Source organism: Stegastes partitus, unplaced genomic scaffold, assembly GCF_000690725.1.
Source record: "Stegastes partitus isolate 25-593 unplaced genomic scaffold, Stegastes_partitus-1.0.2 Scaffold493, whole genome shotgun sequence".
NCBI lineage: Eukaryota > Metazoa > Chordata > Actinopteri > Pomacentridae > Stegastes > Stegastes partitus.
In genome coordinates this window covers 161,441-187,398 of record NW_007578224.1, presented here as the reverse complement: position 1 = coordinate 187,398, position 25,958 = coordinate 161,441, and the positions used below count along the sequence as shown (strand labels likewise).

General features: G+C 41.4%; 1 protein-coding gene and 1 pseudogene across 1 annotated transcript in view; both read right to left on the bottom strand.

Annotated features, from left to right (window-relative positions):
* The window catches only part of LOC103361238 (protein sidekick-2-like), a 79,947-nt gene extending 77,783 nt beyond the window's left edge, over positions 1 to 2,164 (bottom strand). The window contains exon 1 of the mRNA XM_008287266.1: positions 2,005 to 2,164. Within this exon, the coding sequence (XP_008285488.1) occupies positions 2,005 to 2,164 (160 nt within the window). The remainder of the gene's footprint in view (positions 1 to 2,004) is intronic.
* Positions 2,165 to 21,895: 19,731 nt separating this feature from the next.
* LOC103361247 (uncharacterized) lies at positions 21,896 to 25,008 on the bottom strand (annotated as a pseudogene).
* Between the last annotated feature and the right edge of the window lie 950 nt (positions 25,009 to 25,958).

The window sequence follows — 25,958 nt, the reverse complement described above, 5'->3', positions numbered from 1 at the left end:
CACTGCCAGTCATTTGCAAACAAGAATTCCCCATGAGGATGAGATCTGCTTTCTACTTCAGAAGAACAAGACCTCTCTGGATGCTGAGGGGACCCCCTGCAAAGACTACCACTGCATCTTCACGACAAAACCAAAAGCAGCAATTGTGCACCATAGAGAAAGCCCTTCTCAATTAAAAGAGCAGGCAGACACAGAAGCGAATCTCTCACCAATGCTAATGCACAGAGCATTCAAGAGGCCAGAATACCAACTGCAAGGATGAGAAAGAGGACTGTTTGGGGAGGAAAGGTAAAGCCCTGTGAAGTAGCCTAGAAGCGCTCAACAGATCCTCACAGACTCCTGGCATGTTAGCTCGAGAAAAAGATGCTAATAACAGCTAGAGGAACTGTGCCCTGCATAATAAGAGACGCCTGAGACTCTTTTCAGATAAGGTTGGGAGCACTTTAGAGCAATGCGACCTGTTCAAAGACAAACAAGCAAAGGGATTATGCTGCTTTTAGCACTTTGGTGCACAGAGCATTGTGATTATAAGATGGGGAGTGCATAGAAAAGCCACTTCTCATATGAATGAACTTCCAAAATAAGACGTGTTTTCTCTCCTTTGGGAAATGCTTTTAGGATCTCTATGTCAAACATGCATCTGTCTTTTTTGCATTCAGAGGTTCTGTATGAAAAAATAAAAGAAAAAAAAAGGGGGGGGGGTGAAATAAATGGCTCTATGGTTGAATTCTGAAGCACAAGAATATATATGTGTGTGTGTGTGTGTGTGTGTGTGTCTGTGTGTGTGTGTGTGTGTGTGTGTGTGTGTGTGTATACTGTACATCAAAACTGCTGATAAAATTCAAGGTCCAGTAAATGCACACAATGTGCTTTGTCCTTTGTCAACTTGTCTTTGGTTCATACGACAACTGGAAGTTCTGCTTTTCCAATTGTGAAATATGGAGGAAGAATGGATTTGCTTTCACTGCCTTGCTGTCTTTCTTTAACATCTACAATACACACACACACACACACACACACACACATATATAGATACTGTTCAGATGGACAGACACGTAAGGAGTCATTCCAGTTTCACAGTAACGTTCGGATTAGTGTAACTCATCCTCATGTCCGCATCCTCCTTCTGTCCCTGACTGCTGGCCATGAGTGAATGAAACCTACAAGTCGTGATTTATGCATTCTGTTTCATGTACATTACATCCACAGCCTCTAAGTAACAGAATAGAAATGGACATTAGGGAAATGCAATGCAGCCTTCAGAAAAAAAAAAAACAGCGGCCTTGCTTCACTAGAATAGTCATATTCATATAAGCTAATGACAGTCTCTGCTAGGCTATTAAGGCGGCCTATAGGCAGGAGGGGCAGCTCAATCTGCAGCAGCAGTGAAACAATTAGGTTCTGAGGGTTTCCAGGGCTACTGGACTTTTTCACACAGATTTCACCAGGGGTCACGAGAACTTGTGAAGCCACTGGTCCAAGCATAACTAAAAATGTGATTAAGCCTCATAAGAATGAAATATGACAGGAGGTGTAGTAGATTTGAAGCTACAGACTTTTTTCAGAGAAACACACTGTGCCATAATGATTATTTGAAGAATTTGAAATTGCTCACAATGACAAACTGACACATTTAACCAAACACTTAACATCAGTCCAGTTTGGAAGAAACTGACCATTCTCCTTGAGCATTTTGACCACTCAAGTGGTTACAGTACGCGTGAGAAGAAGGTGACGATGACAGTTTACGCACATTGTTGTTGCTGGAGGCAAATTAATCTCATCCCTTCCTCCTCCTATAACTGCTCTGAGTTTGTTCATTATGGCCACATCTTCAAAAGCATATAGTTTCGGCACAGTTTTTTCTTTTGTTCGCCTCATCTCATGCACCAATTAAAGCTTACATCTCTATCGCACACTTTCTTGCGCGCTCCAAAAGCTCCACTGTGAACAAAAAGAGGGAAGCAAAAAAAAAATAAAATAAACGAGAGTTGCGCATCTTACCTTGAGCCTGAGCGCTGAGGGTACAAGTCGCCAACAGCAGAACCCAACAGGAGACCCGCACCTGTCCGACCTGCTCAGTCCGTCCAGCTCCAACCATGCTCCGTGCTGGTACCGCCGAGCCCCCGGTGCGGATTCCTCCCCGACTCCACGCTGGGAACATGTTGCTCGGGTGGCCAACACACTCCTGGCTGCTTCTACTGCTTGCTGCTGCTGCTGCTGGTCCTGTGCGTCAGACTGCTCCTCACTGTTGATGGGGGTGAGTGACTGGGGGGGTGGGGGAGGGGGGATCGGGGAAGAGAGAGGGGGGAGAGAGTGGAGAGACTCCGCCAGAGAGCACCAGGCATGCAGACAGGCACGCCGTAGTATGAAAAGCCTGTGGACAAGTCCCGCATGAGCGAGGCGGAGTCAGTCCAATTGAATTTGCTCGGCTGTCAAGTGTGCGAGACGGAGTATTGACATCATCTTCTCACTGCTCCGGATAACCTCTGAATGTATCAGAGAGGAAATAAGAAAAAAAAAAAAATCTATGAGGAGATGTTGACCGCCGCACATAGTCTCCAAGTTCATGTGGTGTCCAGATGACAGCTTTTTTTTTCCCCCCCGAAAAAAAATAAATAATAAAACACACCAGGGAGATAATTCTCTTTATTGGCTCTCTAAATATCTCCGCACTGCAACTGTTCTTGAGCAAACCTCCTCAGCTTTCAATGGCCAGCAGGTGTGTGAGAGTGTAAACAGACAGTCCACCTTTTACTACAGAGGTTCAAATCATTTCCTTACCCGTAAAAACACTGCCCCTATTGTGCTCCAGATTTGTCCTTAATGGCATCCGCTGACTATACATTCAAGTAGTTCTTCTAATGAATTGACCGTCACATAGACTATTGCAGTGCGCACAACCTGTGCCAAGTAATTCCGAGCCAAGTGCTCTGTACGCCATTGCCACCACGCGGCAGAAAGCGGTAGGGAATATCTGTTTGGACAGCTATGATTGATTGTTGACACATTAAAGCCAAAAGCCTGGATTACACAACTACCTGATGACAACTAAATCTGGTTTTTTTTCTTCTTCTTCTTCTTCTTTTTTCAGTGTTTGTTACTGCCAAGGATAAAGAATTAACTGGGTCACAGTCTAAAAGTAAGTGGTATGAGTCTTCTCCTGTAAATCTGTTTGTTCTGCAGTTAAACCTGGCTCTGGTGAGGTTAAAAAGCAGAGCCGCCGAGCCAACTGCAGAGAGGAAAAGCACAAGAAACAACCAATTTAATGTGATTCAGGAATTAGTCCGAGATCAAGCGGAATGGCAGACACTGTTACGGTCTGTGAACGTTCACCCTCAGCAGAATGCTTCCTTTATCACAAGACAAAGGATTAAAGGCACATTTGAGTACATGGAAATAGTGGGCACTTTTCAAAACAGAGGAGGGCACATATGGACTGTGATATCAGCTTTGTTGTCCTTGCTCCTTTTGAACTCCCTGAAAAATGCATGCAGGGCCGAGGGCTTCAAAGAGCTGTTGCATATATCTGTACGTCCGCCATTAGATTTTGTGAGTTTCGAAGACCAGTAGCAGCCTAATATTGACTAAAAAGGAACATCCAAGCTACCGTGAGCTGAGTAAAGCCTGCCGCTGCTTTTCAAAGAGCCCGGTTGAAGTGTAAACAGAGGTGGTACTCTCTCTGTGGGAAGCAGCCTCACCTCACTTCTTTTTATGTTGCACTTTGTGTAGACTTGCACCGAATCTGCTTCCCTGTCCTTTACAGCACAAATGCAAACTCCCCCTTTTTCTCCCTTGTGTCTTACAACAGTCTCATTGCTACCAGGGGCTCATTTGGTGTCATCCATCGCTCCTTCCCTTTATTTCCTCTCCCTTCACCCCGCTGCCACCCCATGCGCCAACCCCCTCCTGATAATGATGTGCTGATTATGAGGCTCTTAGGCCAGCAGATTGCTCTCCAGTCTCATTCGCATGCAGTGGAAAATTGCTGCTGTCTTGGAGCCCCCACCCTGCTGTGCGTATCAGGCAGGTTGACATTAGCAAGCTGCTGGGAACAGTGCTCAGGCACGAGGGCAGGTGCTCTGTCTCCGTCTCTATAACTGTTCTGCAGCAGAGGAAACAGAGGCTGCCTGATGCTACAAGCCATGCTGGGGGGGCACCACAGGCGGGTGTCAAACAATAAGGTATTGTGTAGCTGACATTTATACATACACATACTCAGAATAGCTACTTTTATTTGCCAAGCGAGACACAGTGCACAGCAGCGTTGCACAGAACATAGAGAACAAACTGATTTCTGCATCTCTCAATATCACAGCTGCATTTAAGTCTTTAGGTGCTGAAGAAAATTCATTGTAAGGTCTTTAATCAAGGTGATGCAGCTAAGATGGCTAAACTAACTGACAACTAAATGTCATTTTAGGAATAAAAGCAGCGTATGTTGACATCAGTGCCGTTGACTCTTTCATAGTCTAAGTTACCGGAAATTCAAAGATGAAATGACTTCAGCGACACTGACCGACACTCTTCAAAAACAAGCTAGAAAAAATATCCATCCATCCATCCATTTTCTATACACCGCTTAATCCTCACTAGAGTCGCGGGGGGCTGGAGCCTATCCCAGTTGACTTAGGGCGAAGGCAGGGGACACCCTGGACAGGTCGCCACACTTAGAGACAGACAACCAAGCACACTCACACTCACACCTACGGACAATTTAGAGTCACCAATTAACCTCAACATGTTTTTTGGACTGTGTGGGAGGAAGCCGGAGAACCCGGAGAGAACCCACGCTGCATGGGGAGAACATGCAAACTCCACGCAGAGAGATTCCGGTGCCCCCACCGGGACGCGAACCGGCAACCTTCTTGCTGGGAGGCAACAGTGCTACCAACTGCACCACCTTGCAGCCCTAGAAAAAATATATCTTCACAATAGATTTGAAATCTTGAAAAACTTAAAATATTTGAAATAAGTGTTAAGATTGCAAATGTTTATCTCTCTTCACGTGATTTTTTATAACAAGAAGCTTCTGTCAAGAAGTTTGTTCAATTAAATTGAATTTTCTTGAAGGTCTTGAAAGTGGATTATGACTTGTGATAGATGCACAGTACCCATTAAGCTCCTTTTTTCTCTATACCATGAAGATATTCCGACATGTTTCAGACCAGCAGGTGTTTTTCAGGGTCACTTGGCTCCTGTAGTTAACCATCAGAGGGACTGTAACTATAATGCACTTTCATACAGCACCCCAACTAGTTATTTTGGTCCCGGAGATGAGGATTGCACCATGGCCTTTTGAAAGCTGTTCTCTTTCCATCAGCTTGCCTGATTTGAAATGACTTGATTTAAATGAGCTTCATTTGAAATTGCCCCTGTGCTGCCTCACTAATGTATGCAGGCATGATAGTGCAAAGGCAAAAGAAGTGACCATAAAAATGCTGGTCCCTACATCTATCACTATCATGGTTTGTCTGTTTCAAACAGGAAAACAGAGCAGCCACTTGTTTGTGCTTTGTTCTTCCCTCTCTGTAGATGCTGGTGCTATTTGACACACATGTTGCTGTTGTTGATTTTGCAATATGGATGTGCTTTACTCACCAGTGCCGGCAAACTGTACATACACTATGGACTGTTGCTATATCAGTCTTGACACCTCATCTGTAGTATCTCACACAAAAAAAAGCTGATTCCTCCCCAGTAACAGATCATCTCACAGCTCTTTTCTCGAGACAGTGGTAAAACTGCAAATTGAAACATGAAAAATACAACCAAACTCCCGTTACGAGATGCATGGCTGCATCTGAGCAAAGACATCAGAGGGTAGCATCTCTGTGTCACACCCGACGATCTGTTTTCTCCCCGCTACAAAACCCAATTTGTATATCTTTGTGCATCTTCTGGACTTAGCAGTTAGATTTATTTTGGGATTTCACCAAGGATTTGCGTTTCAAAATAAATGATTGTAAACAAACGCATACTAACTAAAGCATCTATGCCAATTGCAGATAAATGCTGTTAGGTTATCTGAGTTTATGTGTTGTATAAAAAAAACAATACTATGTAGGTCTCAGAATATTAATAATATCAAAATATACTGTTATTACCCACGGGACAACTCACTTAAGAATATTGCCTTGAATCACTGGCATAATTGGTTTCCTCCAGTCTCACTTTGATGTAAATAACATTAGCAATTTTCCAGTCATTTTGCATTGATCCTCCACTGCAGAATTCTGCCCCCAGAAGCAGCTGGAAATTGAATGTCTTAAACTGGAGATGTGAAGCGTGCATTTCATTCATGTTGTCAGAGAAACTGCACTACCTGAAAGATGGCAATTTCTGTCTGTCATACACTGACAGAAGAGCGCGTGTGAAGCAACGTGTACACATGCATGTGCGTTACGTTGAACGCAATGCAGAGGCGAGAAGTTACATAATGACCTTTATCACACTTTGCTTTCAAAACAATTATTCTCATAAATCTGGTTTGCTTCGGCAATTTGAGATTTGTCGAGTGATTGATGCGTTCTGCTTTATGTTCATAACTATTCCACCTTCCTGTGTCACTCTCAGTAACCTTCACCACGCTGATTTGGCAATTTATTGTTTGAGCTCACTCTCCAAGTCCTTGTATAAAGTGAATACCTTGCAAGAGAAAGTACTGCTGATAGAGTTTTTTTTTTGTTTGTTTGTTTCTCTGTCCTCCCTCTCACTGAGTTAGCTCCATCTAAAGAAGTGAAAATGTGAGAGCTGTAGCACACGGCACAAAATGAAGAATCTCACTTTCATTACATATGGTCATTGTGAGACGTAGAAAGAGTGTGAAAATTGACTTCACAATGCTACATACACAGTGGAATAATCAATATTTACCACACTGTGCTGCAGAGTTATGAGTTTTCGTGCTAAATAAATCGAATCAGCTAATCAATAATAATGACAGCTTGCTTCTCCTTGCATATAAGAAAAACAGTTCATAAATAACAGCTTGTATCAATGCAAACAAAAGAAAACTGTGATATGGCAGAGAGAACCACTAGAAAGCATATCCCTGATAAGTTGAAATCAGGGGCCTGATAAAGGTCATCTTTGTCATCTTCATTTTCAGCTGTTGGAGGGTAATTAAAGCAGCTTTTTACATGCAGAGCAAAATAATACTACTTCCCACTACTTCTTGACTCTGCCTTTTGGCTGATCGCATCACACTGCTAAATCCTTGAGCCCCTAAACCCCGCCATGGTATATCATGGCATTATAAAATACCCTGGGCACAGTAAAGATTAGGTGGGATGAATAGAGATATAGAAGCCAGAGGTCTATTAGGATTTCACACTGGTTTTAGCATGTGAAAATCTTCCCTGTAGCTATCGTAAGACTGCACGCGCAATGCTGTTGCAGCATACCTGTTCAACCCAGCATCTAAACACAGAAGAATCCATATCTTGGTTTTAATAACATTATGATAAGGGTCTCTGTGGGTTTGGCACCTGTTTCCAGGTGTTCATTACTGCCTGGCATTGCTGCAGTTTGTCCACAAGCAATGCAGGAGGCAGAGTGGCAACAGCCGCTTGAGTTTAACAAAGTGTGAAGATTCTGAAACCTAATGATTTCCAAAACCAACACGAGTTTATTCGCAGCAAGCATGGGCAGAATTTTAAAAACACAAGCAGCATCTTTGACCCAGCTGCGTTGATCCCACTGAGATGAAACTATTGTCTGCTTGGTCTGAATACATTAGCTGCATTTTCAACACAGTGAATTATGGGGCAGAATGCTTGTAATCAGATCAATGAGTTTGAATTATTGCACTGTACAGATGCCATTATACCATATTAGCTGGCTAAACTTCAGCCAATTGAATTGCCCAAGTAGCTTGGCTGTGACAGAGTGATTTATGTAGTTTTCAGGAGTTTGGCTGTACTATAATGTAAATGAATGTTGTTAGAGCTAGAGTGCTTCTATGTGGGTTGGGCATTGTTTTTGTCTCGGAAAAACATGGTGCATACAAAAATTGGGTCTCAGTCCAAATGCGCTGCAGCCCTTCCTTCTTGTTGTCAACATGATCACATTGTAAATGAGATGCCTCTATAGAAAGTAAAGGAGTGGCTCAGCTTTTTCGAACAGTGCAGCATATGATAAGTTGCATTCACGGCACATTGTCAGAGAAATTCACACGTAGACTGACTGACATAAAATAATTATTTATGCATCAACAAAAAGATAACACAGCATGAGGCTTTAGCATACTAACACTTGGTTAGACCGAGATATGATTCCCACAGATGTCTTGCAAGAGAATTCACTGACTGCCATTAAGGAAGTATTCCCAACAGAGAGAAATTAGACATCAGCAGTGATCAGTGGTCCTGTTCTGTAAATGAGGCTTGAAAAACGGCTTTTCTAATTTAAAAAAAAAAAAAAATATGTAATTGGCCACAGGAGATTAGATGACCCGTTAACAGTTTATTGACAACATTTATGGGATTTGCCATAAACTGACATATTGATTTTCATAAAGCAACAATAAAGTGAAACTGTAAAGTACATCCTACCATAACCCTGTTATAACAGCATCAAAGCTGAAGAGATGTGATTGAGCTGCTCAGGCTAAGGGTTTATATTCTTCAAGTAATTTCTTATTTTCAGTATGCAGCCCACATCCTCCACTGTTTAACACCTGAGTGTTAAAGCCACACAAGGTTAACAAAGCAAGTCGTCATTTTCATTAGAGAAGCCACTTGAGCTAATCATAGAGAGCTCTTGTGAAGTGATTATGTCAAAAACATAATTGGTGTCCTTGTGACGTCAAGACATGGTGTTTGAAATTGGACAGCTGCAGTAACTTCGGCAGGCATACACTTATGATAGAGGTCATTTTTGTCATTAAGAGTATGGAGCCAAACCTTTTATCCTGGCACTGAATATGGCTGCTCCATAAATTTGATTCAGTGCCAACGGGCAATCATGTCCTTTAAGTCCATTAAACATTAACCACCGAGCAGGCCCGTGGTTGTCTTTTTGACGACAGTCTTAGATTGAATAGACTGAGCGTATTCCAGGTTCACATATATTTTCTCCCTCAGGCAGTAAGAGAAGGCAGTCAGATATTGTCTCCTGATGATGCAACAGCCTCCATCAGTCTATACAGTCATCTAAACCTCCAGGAATTATGCCTGTGGGCTTCCGCAACCTCAATAGCCTACAATTGAGTCCTTATCTATTCCCAAAAGCAAAGCTTTTATGTATCAGCTCTGGGTTTACTACTGTCAAGGGATCCAGTCAGACACATCAGAAACAGCTTTATCTTCAACATTTCTGATGTTTACCTATCTCTATTATGTACGCACAGTGTATAGCAGCCCACAATAATAAGTTAATTAGAAAATACCTTTAGGATGCACCGCCTCAGCTGATGCCATCCCCAAGTAATTACAGAGTAATCATCAGCTAGAAGTTTTGAGTATCAACACAAAAAGTTGAGCAAGTATTGGGAGAATAAAATGGTTTGAACACCTAGAGAACCTCAAGTTTCCAAGTGGGGGGGAAAAAAATAGCTTTTGTACCATGGTGTAAGTGATCTGGCTTAAATTCAGGAGGTCATGATTGAATCTGTGTGCCTTCTGACCCAACAATGTCTACTGGATTTCCCCTGTCGCATCATCTTCCCTGGACATATTAGCACACATACCGTGGCCACAAAACTCGTTCTTTCTTTTGAACTTCTAGTTTAAGAGATTACGCTGCAATGGAGACACTTTAATGACTCCCAGCGAGCTTTAGCTCCAGCCCCGTCTGCCGTAAACCACCAACCCTGTCTGCAACAACCCTTAGAAGGTGAAGACGGAGGACAAATACTGACTAGCTGCTCCTGGAGCTCCTTCCGATTGAGACGGCCGTGACTGGTTGTGGCAGGTACTCACCCCAGCTGAGAGTGGCCTCCTTTGTGTTTGTGCTCACAGATGGCTAACAGGATGCGGAAGAATCATAGTGAAGTCAGTAGGTAGAGTGCAAGTCACCAGCAGACTAATGGAAGCTGAACACTGACGTTGTGAGTCAGATTTGGACTCAATTTGGATGTGGATGCATGCCTTGAGGCCAAGCACCCACTGTCCTCTGTGGTTCTCTGTGTCACCTCATGACAGTTCACCTTGAGTAGATGTGACTGCATACAGGCCACAGCCAAAAAGCCCTCTCTATGCTTTTTGTCACCTCTGTCTGATCTTACAACCATTCCAGCATGCCTTCTAAATTCAGGTGAAAAAGCCGATCTCCCACCGTGCTGCAGACCATCCAGGGCACTCATGTTCTGTCCACTGTTTCCTCCTACAAGGCAAATGACCGACTTTTTTTCAGTAGTTGTATGAACAAAGAGAAGTTGATTCATCGAGCCCTACAGGTCTAGCATGATTATTCCTAATTCTGGTACAAGGAGATGTGAAATATTCTGCTCTCCTGTTTATTTTTATTGCCAAGGATTTTTTTTCAAACCTTTTCAAAGGATCAGTTTAAGCTCATTGTGCTCGTCAATGTTGATACTCGCACTAACCGCCGAATATGTAAAATAATTCAAAAATAAATGTTCTTATGACAGCAATCTACTCTACGTAGACTCCTGGAAATGTATCCTAAAATGAATATGTTGTTCATTTTTGATTTAGAAAACCAACGAATAATGGCATTGCTTGAAAATCCTTTTATAGGCTTCATTCATCTCTTTTGTGATTTCTTTTTTTATTGAAAGGAAGACCGACTGTTGCTCCTCCAACAAGTTTTGTACGGTGCTGTCTTTTGCTTTATGAACAATACTCTTTCTTCACTTTGTTGTGTATCCACAGTCTGACCTGATGTTTTCTACACCTATCCTAACTACTAGTGCTGCTCCAAGGGTGAGAACTGAATGCTGATGTGTCAGCGGTCCCTGGGCATGAACTTGGAGCCTGCAGCCTCTGAGCTGCTCAAGAAATGGGACCACGTTATCAACCACAATATGACAGTGGAGAGTGGAAAGTGGGAAGAAAACCGAACTGGAAACTGTGTTTTATAGATAACATCCTGAGGTTCTTTCAGGTCCAGGATGGTTCACGTCACTGCCTTTGGATCTCCAACTCACATGACGGAAAGAGGAGACGAAAATACACAAATTCTGTCCACTGCAGACCTTGGCCATGTGGTTAAAGACATAATCCTTTCAGTTATACAGCCCAAATCAATGAGATGAGTGCCTATCAAAGCCACTGCAGTGTTTCGAATCAACTTGTAGTGCGGTTTGCATTGCTAAACCTTTCACTTTGGAGATCATTATGGGTCATTTAATTCAATGTCAAACATATTGCCTACAATCTTTTTTCTTTTTCTTTTTCTTTTTTATTTTACTGAGCAAGAACAGAAAAATGTAAGGCTAAGTTTAGTTTCTTTCACCTTTTTTTTTTTAGCCATAAATTAGCTTCACCTTTCACATACTGGTTTTCTTTCTTTTTCTTTTGGACCAACTTGTGTCTCATTCATTCCTCAGTCCTTCTCCACCTCTCTGTTGTTCCAATTTCCTGTTTCCCCCGTCTCCAATTTTCTTTCACATTCTCTGTTCAAATGTCAAGTAGCAGCTGCCAGTGCCTTGCCATTGCAGTCTGTGCTCATAAATCTGTGCTAATTCTCCACCTCTCTACCATGGTGTATAAATCTTCTCACTCACAAGAGCACTGGTCCTTTTGATGAATGGGCTGGAGAAAGCACTGGATGCCAAGCGAACTCCAGTAGAGCGCCGAGTCCACACAAACACAGCCAGCGGAGATTCAACAGTGAGCAGCAGAATGTCTGGCAATTTATATGGGTCTTCTCAATGAGGCTATCACCCTGCTGACATCCAGTTCAGTGGTGGGGGGGGTGGGGTTAGCTCTATTTGTTTTCATTTCGCTTAAATCTCTCATAAGATGTGTTTGCAATTTGTGTAAACAACAAGCCTGCTTAAATATAGTATTAAATGAAACCATAAAGGCCACCAGTTTCAGGTAATTAATTCACTAAAAGAAAAAAAAAAGCGTCTGCAAAGTCATTAACAAAAGTTGAGGTTCGACTAAGCACAACACTGGATCATGTAATTGCCATAACAACACGAGTCGAGGCTAGCTCGGTATAGACGACTAGTTTGTCGCTACACAAGTGCTTCTATGAGTGGGTGTTGTGCTCAAGGAAGGAGAATAAGGATTTACACAGCCAAACAGCTGTTATTTTGTGCTTCATTAATACCAGCTGCTTGAGCAGGCTCAGTTGATCTCCATGTCAACACACATTATCAAGTCAATCATGCAGCTTGACTACTTGCTGAGAAACCAATCATAATTGATCTCCTTGCCACACCGTGGGCAAGAAAGAGAAAGAAGCACCCTGCTGGCTTGTCAAGTGCCAGAAACACTCCTTCAAAAAGACATCTTGATGACACAGTCCCTTGGCACAATCTGGGCATTTGTCCATCACTTTGAACAGTAAATGAAAGTGCGACAGATGACATCAGTCATTATGAAAAGCCTGCCATGGCACCTCTCCACTGCAGCTCTCCATATCAACTCCACCGGATACTTCACAGGTGATGATGGAAATGCTAGTAGTCAGTCTCAGGTTGGCAAGTGGGGGGGAGACGCTGTTGTCTGAGCTGAGCTGATAAATTACACATTAAGATTAAAAAAAAAGGAAAAGAAAAGATACGGCACAGTCTTCAACATTTGAAATAAGAATACTCCCTGGTCAATATTTACAGTCAGAGTCAGGATCTTATCAGCAACTGCAGGATGAGTTTTATAAAGGTCCCTTGATGTCACATTTTCAGGAGGAATATCAGGGAATTCAAGACATGCAGGGCAGCTTTCTATTACATTTTTAAAATGAAGTTGGTGATTTACATGCAACGTGCTGTTTTATTGAAAATTAAAGAAAACATATTTGTATCAATATCTAAGTAGTTTGTATGAGTTACCTGAGTGCATACGGGCAGCAATATCCTAAAGTGAAGTTTACAGCAAAGAAAGATGTGACTCTTGAGATGGTATAAATTGATGGCCTCTGTGCATAGGCACCTCTGTGGACTCAGTGTGCCAGTTTAAATCAGGATAGCCAAACAGAATGAGTCTTTTTTTTTTTTTTTTTTTTTTCATTTTTTCATATCAGTGCTGCCGGGGGAACCACAGGCCCAAAGGTCTCCCACAACTCCAGATGGTCAGTCCGTCCTTGAGTGGCCACACAATAAAAGTTAAAGAAGCAGGCTTCAGAAAAGGCTGCTCATTCTCTGGATAGGCTCAAGCTTCCGTTGGGTAAGTGAATGAGAACACACTGTCCGTACCTAACGACGACTTCCAAAAGAAACTATTAGTTGTCGTGTGGTTGTGTATTGAGCTAAAACTTACTTTGACAACATTAACGCAGATGTTCACCATAACATGCTGATATTTTTCCTATCCACCCCAGACCCAAAGGACCGTTGAGAATGTAATTAGTGTATTTTTTTCTTAGATGTATGAATATAAACCTAAATATGAAAGGGATAAGCACATTTTTTTGGCATTGTTAAGCAAAAATTCCATATTAACCTTTTAGCATTTTGTAATTCAAGTGGTCTGAGAGGAAACCAGACATTTTTTCCTCCTCTTGGCTCTATTTTCAGGCATTCAAAGTCTAGTCCACGAAGGGAGATTTTAACCAATCACAGGGCTTTTAACAGGCAGAGAGGGATATGGCGGTGCAATGGGTCAGACATAAGATTTTTGTTTGGGTGAGCGGTGTTTGAATTTGAGTGAAGTCAAAAATGAAAACGGACTTTTAGTTTAACTGTGCATTCGAATTGTGTGCTTGTGTGGTGGGAGGAGCTTGGAAGGGAGAGGGGGAGAGGGATTTCTGCTGCTGCAGCTTTCTGCCTGCCATCCAGACTAAATGACAGCCCTTTGAGCAAATCTCCAAAATACAGCAAGAGTTTAAGCGAGAAAGCCATCTCGTGGCTATATGCCGTACTCTTTCCACAAGCGATTACTGTTTGTTTTCTCAGCAGTCGACATCAGTTTCTTTTCAAACATACACACAGTCATTCTCCCGCCTTCACCAAATAATTAGTATTGAAAAGTAAATGTTAAATATGCAGCATCATATTTTTCAGAAGGCATGGAGAAATGATGTGTCTGTTTAAAAAAAAGCTGTGTTGTAATGAATGCATGCATTAAATTTGATGGCCTTGTTGACAATATTTGACTAAATGAATATGTGAAAAAGACCAAGGATCAAGCAAGTTATGAGAAATTATGAAAATGTATTTGACTAATTAAGCAATTGTTTGAAGTGCCTAAATGTCTGTACTACATTTTGCAACAACCATTGAAATGATTTAGTAAAGTAGAATAAAATAAAGTAAAATCTTAAATAACTTATCTGTGTAAAATGTTTTGCTCCAATCCATCTATGAGGTGTGGAGATTTTTTCACTGTATGAATGAAAACTTTGACCTGCTGAAGACATTCAGTTAAAAGTCAGGGGACCACCAAACTCAATAGGGTTTCTCTAGACGCCATGGACATCTATAAAATTTCAAGGTAATGTAGCCAATAATTAATTATTTTTAAATCGCAGCACATTCTTTCACTTATACCTACCAAGGCCACTCAATGTTAATATCATTTTCCTTCCCCCCCTCCACCCTTTGTCTTCTCCCTGTCTTCACTGAATATCTACCTGCCAATTACATCTTGCTTCCCACCCAGGTGAAAGGAGTGATGTAGACATGTGGGGTGCAGGAGCACGGACCACGAGGGGGTAAAATATGAGTGTCTTGCTGATCCCTCCCCACTGCTGTAATTCATACAGCGCTGCCACATCTGCTCCGACAGGTTTCGTAAATCTCTCACCCTTTTTACTGTTTAAACTCCTACTCATTGCTTATCGTGAACCATCCTCCCATGGCAGGTTGTGCAAACGTACTGTAAACACCGTACCGAGCACCAATAGGCCTAAATCTGAGGTTATGGAACTTTAACGCAATACATACATGTATATACCATTTCCACAAATCTGAATATGTTGACATACACGCAACAAAACTGTTTGTGTGGACTGGATGTACAGGTTGGCGTCTGTGAGTAAAGAAGGTATCATCAGCAGTAATCTAATTATCCTGACACTAAGTGAAGGGCACAGAGGGATTATGGAGGTTAAGTACTGCATTCCATTAGTGGTCCGACACTTATCACCCCTATCAATTCATTATCTATAATTATCCAGATATCAGCTGAAAAGACCAACACATTCTAGTAGATTTTAAGAAGCCACAACTGCGCTGTAATTTCAGTGCTTTGAACATAAGACGCTTGAATCCCTGAAATAGCCTCATTTCCACACTCGCAACAATTCACTAACAGGATGCACTGCAGCAGGAGGAGATGGGGAATTAAGCTGAATTGTCACTGGGTTTGTATCTGTGCACGATCCGGGTATGAGAGTCAGTCATGAGTGGGAGGGGGAAAATAAAAAAAAAAATTTAAAATAAAATAAGTCGCCCTCAGGTTCAGAGGGGTCTACTTAGCGCATGAATAATGTAATGAAATAGCTAGTAATTTATTCCTCAGTAAACACCCTTTTGACAGACCGTCTTCAGATGGTGAGTGCTTGTAGGTGGTTGCGTGTTTTGACACCCCGTCGCTTGTACGCTTGCATGCACATCAGCGTCTGGATGTGGCCGTCTGAGTGTGTGCCATCGAGTGCATGTGTAAGTGTGAACCTTGTGCGAGATGCTGGCTGAGCTCATCACAGGTGAGGGCCGTGTGTGGGATGCTGTCACCTATCCTCCATCATTCCACCTCCCCCTGCCTGTCCCCGAATCTCACGGCTGTTTCATGTCATTCATTAATGGATGCCCCAGGGCCAACAATAGCTCACTACAGCCTTTTATTACTGTCACTTCACTCTTAGAGCCGTCAAGGTCAAATCTACTTCACTGTCGTTCACCTGTCACACTCAGCCTACTGACATTTGTGTTATAAGGGAACAAGAAGGAACTCGTGTGTGTGTCTAAAAAAGAGGAAGAGAGTGAAGGAAGGAAAGAGACAGAATGACAGAGAGGAGAAGGAAGGAAAATAATAAAACGTCAGGAGAGCTGCCATGTGAACAGATGTAGTCTGTTCTCTGTCCTTGATTAACCGTGATGAGTTTAGCTCCTACGAGGATACAAGATGTAAGTAAAAATATAAAGGCAATCTGTTTCCTGGAGAGGATTTTTTAATCACAGGATCATTGTTTTTGGTAGAGAAGTGATTAGTTTTCAAAGACAGTTGAGGACTTAATAAAAATTAAATGTTTCCATACTGAAAGACAGTTTTTCTAACTTTGATCAATAATCAACTTCATCAGTTCCTATGATACATTCTGTGGTCCACTGTAGCATGGTGAGCATTTATACTGTTTGACAGTAAGTGAGTAGAAATGTAGAATTGCTGCAAATCGGACATCACATTTCAATGACACCCTGTAGCTGGTTCGTGGTACTCACCATCAATAGACACTCACCACTGCTGACCTGAAGCCTCTCACAAGCCTTGCTGTTACAAATCTACTGTCACCCAGTCAGGTGATTGCTTTGACTTTTTTCACAGTCACTGTAGTCTTTAAATGTAGCCTAATTCTCCTCCACACTGGCTTTTAGAACCAACTATCTGCTTGAATTCTCCAGGAACTCCTTTAGCTAAATGCTAACATGATGATGTGAGTAATGTGTGTAGCAGGTATAATGTTTAATTTATCATCATAGTATATTGGCCAAATTGGATTTTAAACTGATCATGACAATGGACAAACAGTCAGAAGATAATCAAAATCATTACAATTCAGATTTTATAAAAATTTTATTGGATAAGCAAAACCTCTGATCTGCTGGGAAAGCTGCAGACAAAAGCCACTCAAAATGCAACACAAATGAACGGTAACACAAAATCACTAAACTGATGATTCAGCACCTCTTTGCAAGGCTGTTTAATTGCATGTATAAAATTAATGTGCAACACAGAACACAGTGAACACAGGGTTCCTGGCTATTTTTCTTCCAAAAATAGCGATGATCTGAAACACACTCAACGAACCACTTGTTTCACCTCCTCTGTGTACTCTGTTCTAATTGTAGTTTTAAGGCAATTGTTTGAGCATACTCACCTTTATACGGTGTGTGTTGCAGAATTGCACAAATGATTTGGTTTGTTCTCACATTCGTGTGATTGGCTCTTGACTGATTGTTGTAATGATCATCAGGTGTTATTGGTGTGACACTGAGGTTTCTGTTTTGCGTGCTTGCATGTCCCTGAATTGTCACCAACCTTCAGCGTTCAAAGTAGGTGCTCTTTATATTTTTTAATGACTTTCTAACTCTTTATTTGATGTGTAAATCACAATCATTAATCTAGGCTTTGCTTTCCCTCTAAAACATCTCATGAAGCCAAAACAACAACAAAAAAAAGAGTCTCTGTTTTTAAGTCGCAAAAAACATTTGACATATAAGTATTTTTCATTTAATTTGTGTATTACCCACTTTGGTGGTAAGAGCTGTAGTTATAATCAAATAATTATTTCCTCATTTGTGTTGCATTGCTCATTATCTCTGCTTACCACAGTCTCATGACAAGAAGGCCTGAGAAAGTACTTCTCTGCGTACGTTCGGGCTCATAACAGAAAAATGATTCTTTGCTGCCATGAACACTTTGGGTTTGTGAGAACAGAGAGTAACTCTGTTTGGAGTTATGTCTGAGGTTGTCATGCTGTTTGGAAGGGAGATTTCTTTTGCTGTCTAATGAACGTCATGATGATGGAACAGAGTGGAAGAAGACCTCAGGGGGAAAATATGACATCAAGCATTATAAAAGTTGGTCAAACTGCTCACTGAGAACATCAGGAAATGCTGCATACGGCAAGAACTTTGGCCCTAACTCGCGATAGCAGAGAATTTGTACAAAGTTCAGGACAGGCTGTCAGCCAATTATCTGCATCTTTTCCTCCACAGAATTACTTTTGTATATACATCCTCAATTCCAATTCTGGACTTAGAAAGGAGACCATTTTTCCAGACAGTGATTTCCTCCAATATCTCATCTCCCGGTGCCTGTGTGTGGTTTTAACAGGCAGGCAGGCACTCCCATGGGGATACAGTCTTGCAAGCTTTGCAACTCCTGCCTACAAAGTGAGGAGGAATGCGGACCGGCTGGTGGCTGCCTATGTATGTGTGAGGACTGGAGATATTGCTCTGACCGCTGCTGTGACATCTGCTGCCAGATGTGCGTGGACATGTGCGCTGGCTTGTGTTCAGGAGACTGCAGCTACACCTTCTGTACCCTCTGCCTCAGCCTGGTGCCGAATTGTGTCTCACTTTTTACCAGCCAACAAACTGGAACAGCAGACGCACAAGGTAAGTCTGATAGTGATAATGCAACTGGTATATTATTTAGCTGTGTATTTACATATAACCTTAATGATTTTTTTTTTAAATTTAGTGTTACAGCTCCAGAACAGCCTTCCTGGTGAGCATCTGACAAACATGTGATCATCCTCAAAGGGTTTTCCTTGAAAGAGCCCTTAGCTACACTTGATGAATTAAATTTAGCAGCACAGTATTTGTTTTGTTTGCTCCAGAGTCTTGGCATATGCTGTGGGATTTTAATGCAACTGGGTCCTTTGTTTCATGAAAGACAAGATTAATGGCAATTTCAACTGCACTGTAACTAAATGAGAAGATTTTTCACTTGAGCTGTTTAATCCATGTTGACCTCTAAAGTTCCTACCGAGCGCACTGTGGAACGGATCCAGCCATTTTTACTGTCTGCTTCCAAGTGCATTTCAGTGATAGTGTAAATATCAATCTTTCATTCGAAGACATGTTGACAATAGCAAAAGTATCTCAATGAATTTACAGCAATAATCGCCCTCTAGCTTCCAGAGGTCAGAACAGGCCTGTGTATATCAGTTATATTCAGCTATGAGTTGACCCATTAGTGATAAATCAACACCTCAGGCCTGTAGATGGCTGAAATGTTGCAGTTAAAAGTAAAGAGAGCTCTACTTGAGTGTGCAGTTACTAATCATGTTTTTTTGTTTTTTGTTGCCAGCACGTATCTCACTCAGGTTTTGTGGATGTGCACATAACAACTCTGTTTCATTTCCCTAATATGCCTGGTAAAAGCAAATAAAACTGAAGGTGTGTCTTGTTCTTTCTTGTCAGTGAAAATAAATGGAAGGAAAATGTTTACATAGAAAAAAACAGATAAGCCTCCCTTGCAGTTGACAGAAGAGAAGTCTCAAACATTCAGTACACGGTAAAAGAAAAAGGCTCTGTTTGCTAGATGTATATCTGTAAATGAGAATGTGTATTTATGACTTTGAGCCGATGATGTAGCATGGTAGTCATGCAGCCCCATCTCTAACAGTGATTTGTGGATCAGCTATGTAATTGTTGGTGTTGGTGGAACCACAATGCACCAAGAAGTCACGAGCAGCTCAATTTCATAACTGTTTTGCCTCGATCCTCAATGTTCTTATTGCACTCAGAACATGAGCAGTTCTCCTCTCTCTCGATGTCCGTTGTATCTGTAAACTCTCCGTCTTGCAACAAATTGGAAGCAGTTACGTAATGTGAGTCTATTACTCATGTTGGTACAAACATAATGAACCAAAAAGTCGTTTGTACCTATGCAAAATATACATTTTAAGGGATACGAGCATCTCTCGCCTAATTCATGAAACAGTTCAGCAATTATTTGTGATAACACAGATGAACCAAACAGTCTTTCATATCAACACAAAGCACAGATTTTTAATCAGTGCATTATTAGCCAGTGATTTTGATTCTGTTACTTACAGCAAACACAGCTTTCAAATTGGGTCATGTCAGTGTATTTTAAAAGTCTTATATGGTGTGGTTTTGTGCTTGTTATTACTTAAACTGAAAGCTGTTAAATATGACGATGTTTACTTCAGTTTGAGTTTGTTGGAGGAAGGTAAGAGTCTATAGATACATGGAGCATTTTGAGAGAACAAAACTGCCCACATTCTGAGAGAAATATGCAAATACTGGGAAGAAGCAGTTGTGAAAATGAGCTGCTGGTAAGGAGGTGGAGAACTTGGGTTCAGAGGCAGTCTTGACCAGAATCGTTAGAGAAGCGAAATGGATGTCTGTCAGATTTCTGAAAGTGATAGTGTCAGGAGTTTTTGCTTTAATTTAGAACAATTTTCCGAGTGAAAGGGGCTGGCTGAGTGGATGCGGTACAGCAGAGCAGACAGATCCTCCGTGTAACTTGTGTGTTGGGAAATCTTGGCATGCTATGTGCTGTTTCAAGAGTCTCAAACTCAGTAAGTAACAACAAGTCTGCTTGAATATTAAAAGCAACAAGCACTTTAAGGTTAGTATATTTTAACAGTTTTTTGTATTAAAAGAAACAATACTCACTGACAGTCATCAGTAAAAATAAAAATAAGAATGGCTGGATTTATGTAGACGGTTAAATAGGATGCAAATGCCGAAAAATAAAGAAAGACAATGTTCTAGTTAGAGCAACATTAAGCAGGAACATAAATTTAAGCATGCAATACAGGAGCATCCATCAGCACAACATTGAAACAACTTGCCTAACATTGCCAATGAGCCAGTAAAACAGCTCTCACAGGACATCCCAACATTAGCAGCACATCCTTTAACTCCTGTGAGATGCAAGGTGGAGTCCTGGATAACAGATGGATAGATGGAAGATGGATAACACTGTGTTTTGCAGCACATCCTACAAATTCTTTATCTTCAGCCAAGTCAACACCTTGCACTGCCATGTTCCTCAAACTATTAAACAATGCTTGCAGTTCAGCATGGTGCATTATTTTGCTAAAAGAGGCCACTGCCATCTGGTAATGCTATTGTTGTAAAAAAAAAAAAAAAAAAAAGTGCATGTGGTCAGCAACAATGTTTAGGCTCCAGATACATATAAAAGTGACATCCACATGCATGCCAGGGCCCAAGGTGTCCCAGCACTTTAGCATCACAATATCTACCTCCATATTATTTATGACATTATTATTGCACAGCTTTGAGGAATGGTCACTTTGAATTTCACTGTACTTACTGCATGAGCATGTGACAAATAAAAACTCTTGAATCATGAACACTGAACATGAATGTTGCCCAGATCATTAAACTGCCTTTGTTGGCTTGTCCTGGTCCCATAGCACGTCCTGCTGCCATCTCTCCCCCTGGTAAATGATGCACACACTGCCCTTGTGCATAAGTGAGACTTGGGTGCCCATGATTGTGTTAGTGGTTCACCAGTTGTCCGTCCTTGGACCACTTCCTGTGGATACTAATACTGTGGATGCTAGAGACCTAGCCATCACAATAAGGCCTTATCAAAATGCTTGCCCATTTTTCCTGCTTCCAACACATCAACTTCAAGAACTGACTGTTCACATCCACACTATGATGTGAGAGTGCATGCTATTCACCTCACCTGTCAGTGGTTTTAAGGTTGTGACTGACTACTGTGTAAATCCAGCAAAGTCCTGTTGTGCATATGAAACAATGCTTGGAGTTTTAATACACCTTCTGGTGCTACTTGGACACGCCATCAGTGAAGTACTCGGGGTCATAGGGTGTTTTGGGTCTTTAATCTTCCTACACCCTTGCCAGGGCGGCCCAGCCGGGAGTGATCAGTTCCCGGCTTGTGTCTGTTACTCTTTTGTTGTATGTACATGTTGCATGCCATTCCACTAGGGGGCTCTAGTACTCCTGTTGCACATGTTATAGTGGTAGTGAAGTAACGAGGTTGCCGGCGGTGATCACGGTGTAGTTGAACATGGCAGTGGCAAAATAAATGTGTTCTGAACTAAACGTGGAGTTGCCTTTGCACTAACAGTGTTCAAGTGCATGTTGTTCCACGGATCCTTCCCTACGGATCCACAGCCACCATGAGGCCCTGTCTGCGCCCTCCAAGATGTTTCTGGTGGCTCTCTTTAATTGTAGTCCTTTCAAGTCTTTGAGTTTGAGAGTTCGCAGAGGGGAATGGCCAGCGAAGCCTTGGCACTCAACCTCAACTGGCTCACAGCAGCTTTTCCAGCCATTGTTCCAGCACTCTGTGCTGAGCTCTGCGTACTTGGCCCTCTTTCGTTCGTGGGCCTCTTCAATCCGGTCTTCCCAGGGGACAGTCACTTCCATGATAACCACTTGTTTAGTGGACTCCGATGTTAATACCACGTCTGGGCGAAGAGAAGTGGTTGTGATGTTGGTAGGGACCTTGAGCTGTCTTCCAAGGTCAACTTGAAGCTGCCAGTCACAAGCAGAGGTGAAGCAGAAGTGAGAAGTCCCCCCTGTCGAGTTAGGCTGGTGGTATTGCACCTTCTGCTCCGCTCTAATGAAGGTGATTAACTGTTTGGGGGCTGCCTGGGTCTTGCTGTGCTGGATCGGTGTGCAGATGGATTCTGCCAGAGCTTTTAAAACTTGGTCGTGGCGCCAGCGGTACCGCCCCTCCCCGAGCGCTTTTGAGCAGCAGCTCAAGATGTGTTCCAGAGTGCCCCTCTTCTGGCACAGCTTCCACTTGGGAGTGTCTACCAGTCCCCAGGTATGTAGGTTGGCCGGGCTTGGGAGGACATCATAGATTGATTGGATGAGAAACTTAATGCGAGATGGTTCTGCTTTCCAGAGCTCTGCCCAGGTGATTCTGCGGTAATCTGCTTGCTCCCCCATGGTCCTCGCTCCTTGCTTGGACGTGCTGATGATTTTTCTGCGGTGTTGTTCCTCCACTTCTGTTTGTATGTCGTCCTGGATCAGTCGACGCTTCTCGTCTCCACGGGCTAGATCGTAACGTGGCTTTGGAAGGAAACCAAGACCTGCTCTTCCCGTTGCCACAGAGCCCACCAGCACTTTATGCCTTAGTTGTGTTTCAGCTTTAGTGACGGCTTCTTGCACCTGCCACTTCCTGCCGGTCTTCACGAGGATTCCTGCAACTTTGGTGTCTGCAGAGTCCGTGTACAACATCACCTCTCTGGAACGGGTGACTCCTCTGTTAGTCCACTGAAAGGAAGCTGAAGCTTGTTGGAATGGCCATACAAGGCGATGCTGCTCAAGGATTGGGAGAGCCTCAGCCATCTCCTAAGAAACTGCTGATGGCCTCAACCATTGTTAAAGGGACTTCATAGACTAAGAGGGGCCAGAGTATTCTTGGTAGGACTCCATGCTGGTAGATCCAGAATCCTGAATTTACCTGAATTAAAGTAGCCCTGTGATGGACTGGCAACTTATCCAGGAAGTACTCAGCTTTCTGTCCTGTGCCAGCTGGGATAGGCTTTAACCAACCTACAAGATATAGTAGGTATAGATGAGGATGGATGAATAAATTAAACCATCAATGACCAAATAAAGACTGCAGTGGACAGCACATGGAATTACAGTACACTGTTTAAAAAACAAAGAAAGAAAGAAAGAAAGAAAGAAAGAAAGAAAGAAAGAAAGAAAGAAAATCCTCCGAAAAACTGTGAAAAACCATCTGTAAAGGTGTCAGAAAAAAAACACATTAATAAATACTGGAATACTGTAACACATAAAAAAATCAATAAATCTGCAAATATCTGTAAAAATAATATTTTTAGTCAGATGTGAATACAAAAGAAAATGTAATTTTAATTATCACATATGTAAAATGACTAATTAATCATTGTAAAAATACTTTTTCATGTGGGCATTATGTGCAATTTTGCTCTGTGTTATTATTATTATTTTTTAGAGTATTATCTGTAGTTTAACAAAACAAAATATCTGTGACATAACAGTTAAAATATTTGCATTTTTTCTTTTGTCTTTAATATACATCATTTTTTCTTTCAAGTATCAAGCGATATCAGTAAAACGACGGTGTTTCCTACAGATTTAAATTGTGTAATTTTACAGTCAAACATTATAAAAGACTTTGTTACCGTTTTTTTAAAAAAAAACTATTTTGATGTGGAAATTAATATGTTTTTATGGTTAACATGTAAATTATTACTTTTTTCTGTGATTTTGTAATAAAAAAAAAAACAACCCAGAAAGTAAATTGTAAATGAATAAATAAATAAATAAATAAATAAATAAATAAATAAATAAATAAATACATCATACATACATACATACATACATACAGTAAATAAAGTAAAAATCTTTTCTTTTCTTTTTTTTAACGGTGTAAAAGAAGCTAAAGTCAAATACTCAACATTGACCAGAAATAAGCAATCAATGAGGAAAGTCAGGCATAGAAGAATGATGGCTCAATCATATTGAGTATAGACTGAAGCTGCAAAGCCAGTTACAGACACTCAGTGGATGAGGTTTGATGTGATTTAGGTCTAACTGCCATGACTGGGATTCCAACTCCAGCCTCCTATATTGGAAGTGAGAAATATGCAGTATCAACATAAAACATAATGTATTTGATGAACTATATAGCTGTGGTTATACAGTATGTTGGATATACATTGGAGAATGTTGGGTTTTCAGCTGGTAAATAGAAATAGTTTTGCTGAGGCGGGATTATTCCGCCCCCTCAACCTCTGGGGTCATACTGCAGCTGGACACTGAACCCTGTCTATGTTTTTACCAGCCCTGTCTCACACCAAAATGTATAACATATAAGGCTGTAAAACTGTCAGATGCTTACATTTTTTAGAGGCTAATCTTGTGGCAAGACTTGTCACCCCAGCTACCTAGAAAACAACTGGGGCTTTTTGGTAAGCATTTGAGGGGATGTATTTTATTCCAAACCATGAATTTTCCCTTTACCAATTAGTTTCGGTGCCTAAACCTAACCAAGATTTTTGTGTCATGAACACAAGTGAACAGTAACTGAAAACAACAGTAACCAGTGACAGAAAATGTACGTAAACTGCACCTGTAAAGCGTTTGAATGGACAAATTCCTACTCAAACCATGATCTTTAACCTGTTGAACCATAAGCTATTTTTCAGGCCTCTGCTCGAAAATGACATACCCATAATATAAAACAGTTTATCTCTGCAACCACAAGGTTTATTTGAATAATTCATGTGTCTTAATAAAAGGAACACTTATAAGATTTGTTCAAATGTGTAAATATCAGTATATATGTTACTGGTTAAGAGTAAATGAAGACGACACACAGAACAGATGAAAGATTTTCAGGTTTGCCAAAAACAAAAAAAAAAGCACTTTCAAGATAATTTTCTCTTTGTAATGATCCAGCTGTAGCTCTAAACCTCTCCCAAATCATTGCACAATTTGTGAACATTCTCTCTGCAAAGGCTGACTCTGATAAAGTGAAACAGAACAAAATTAGAGCACTTTTAGTCCAGACAGTTCAGGCGAGGTCACATTTTGGCACACTTGTGACCATCTGAATTTTCTCATGTACAAACTATATATGTCACTTGTATATTACTAATGGTGTTCAATACGTCCAAATACAGCAGTTTTTCAGTTTTCTTTTTTAATTCACCCAGACCACTGTCTGTGTTACACGTCCTGTGCTTAATGCTTGTCAGACTGCTGTGACACAAGGCTGTATCTCTGTAATGGATTGGTCGATTTCAATGATTGAGACCTTCTTCGAATCATTAGAGCCAATTGAATATAGCGATATCCACCAAAATGAGATTGACAGCATGCTTTTAGCCAATCAGAATCAACAGAACGGCATCTTGAAGATGAGCTGCTTCTTGAGCGAGTGCTCACTCCTTGGCTTCCTTCAGCGAACGAAGCCTCCAAAAGACGCCTCGAGTGATTTCAGTGTAACACAGGAAGTAGTACTAACTGATTCTGGTCTGGATTTACCGATGAAATTAACTTTTCCTGGCAAAACAGCTAAGGCAGGGGTGTCCAATCCTGGTCCTTGAGGGCCACAGTCCTGCATGTTTTAGATGTTTCCCTCTTCAAACACATCTGATTCAAATGATCAGCTCATCATCAA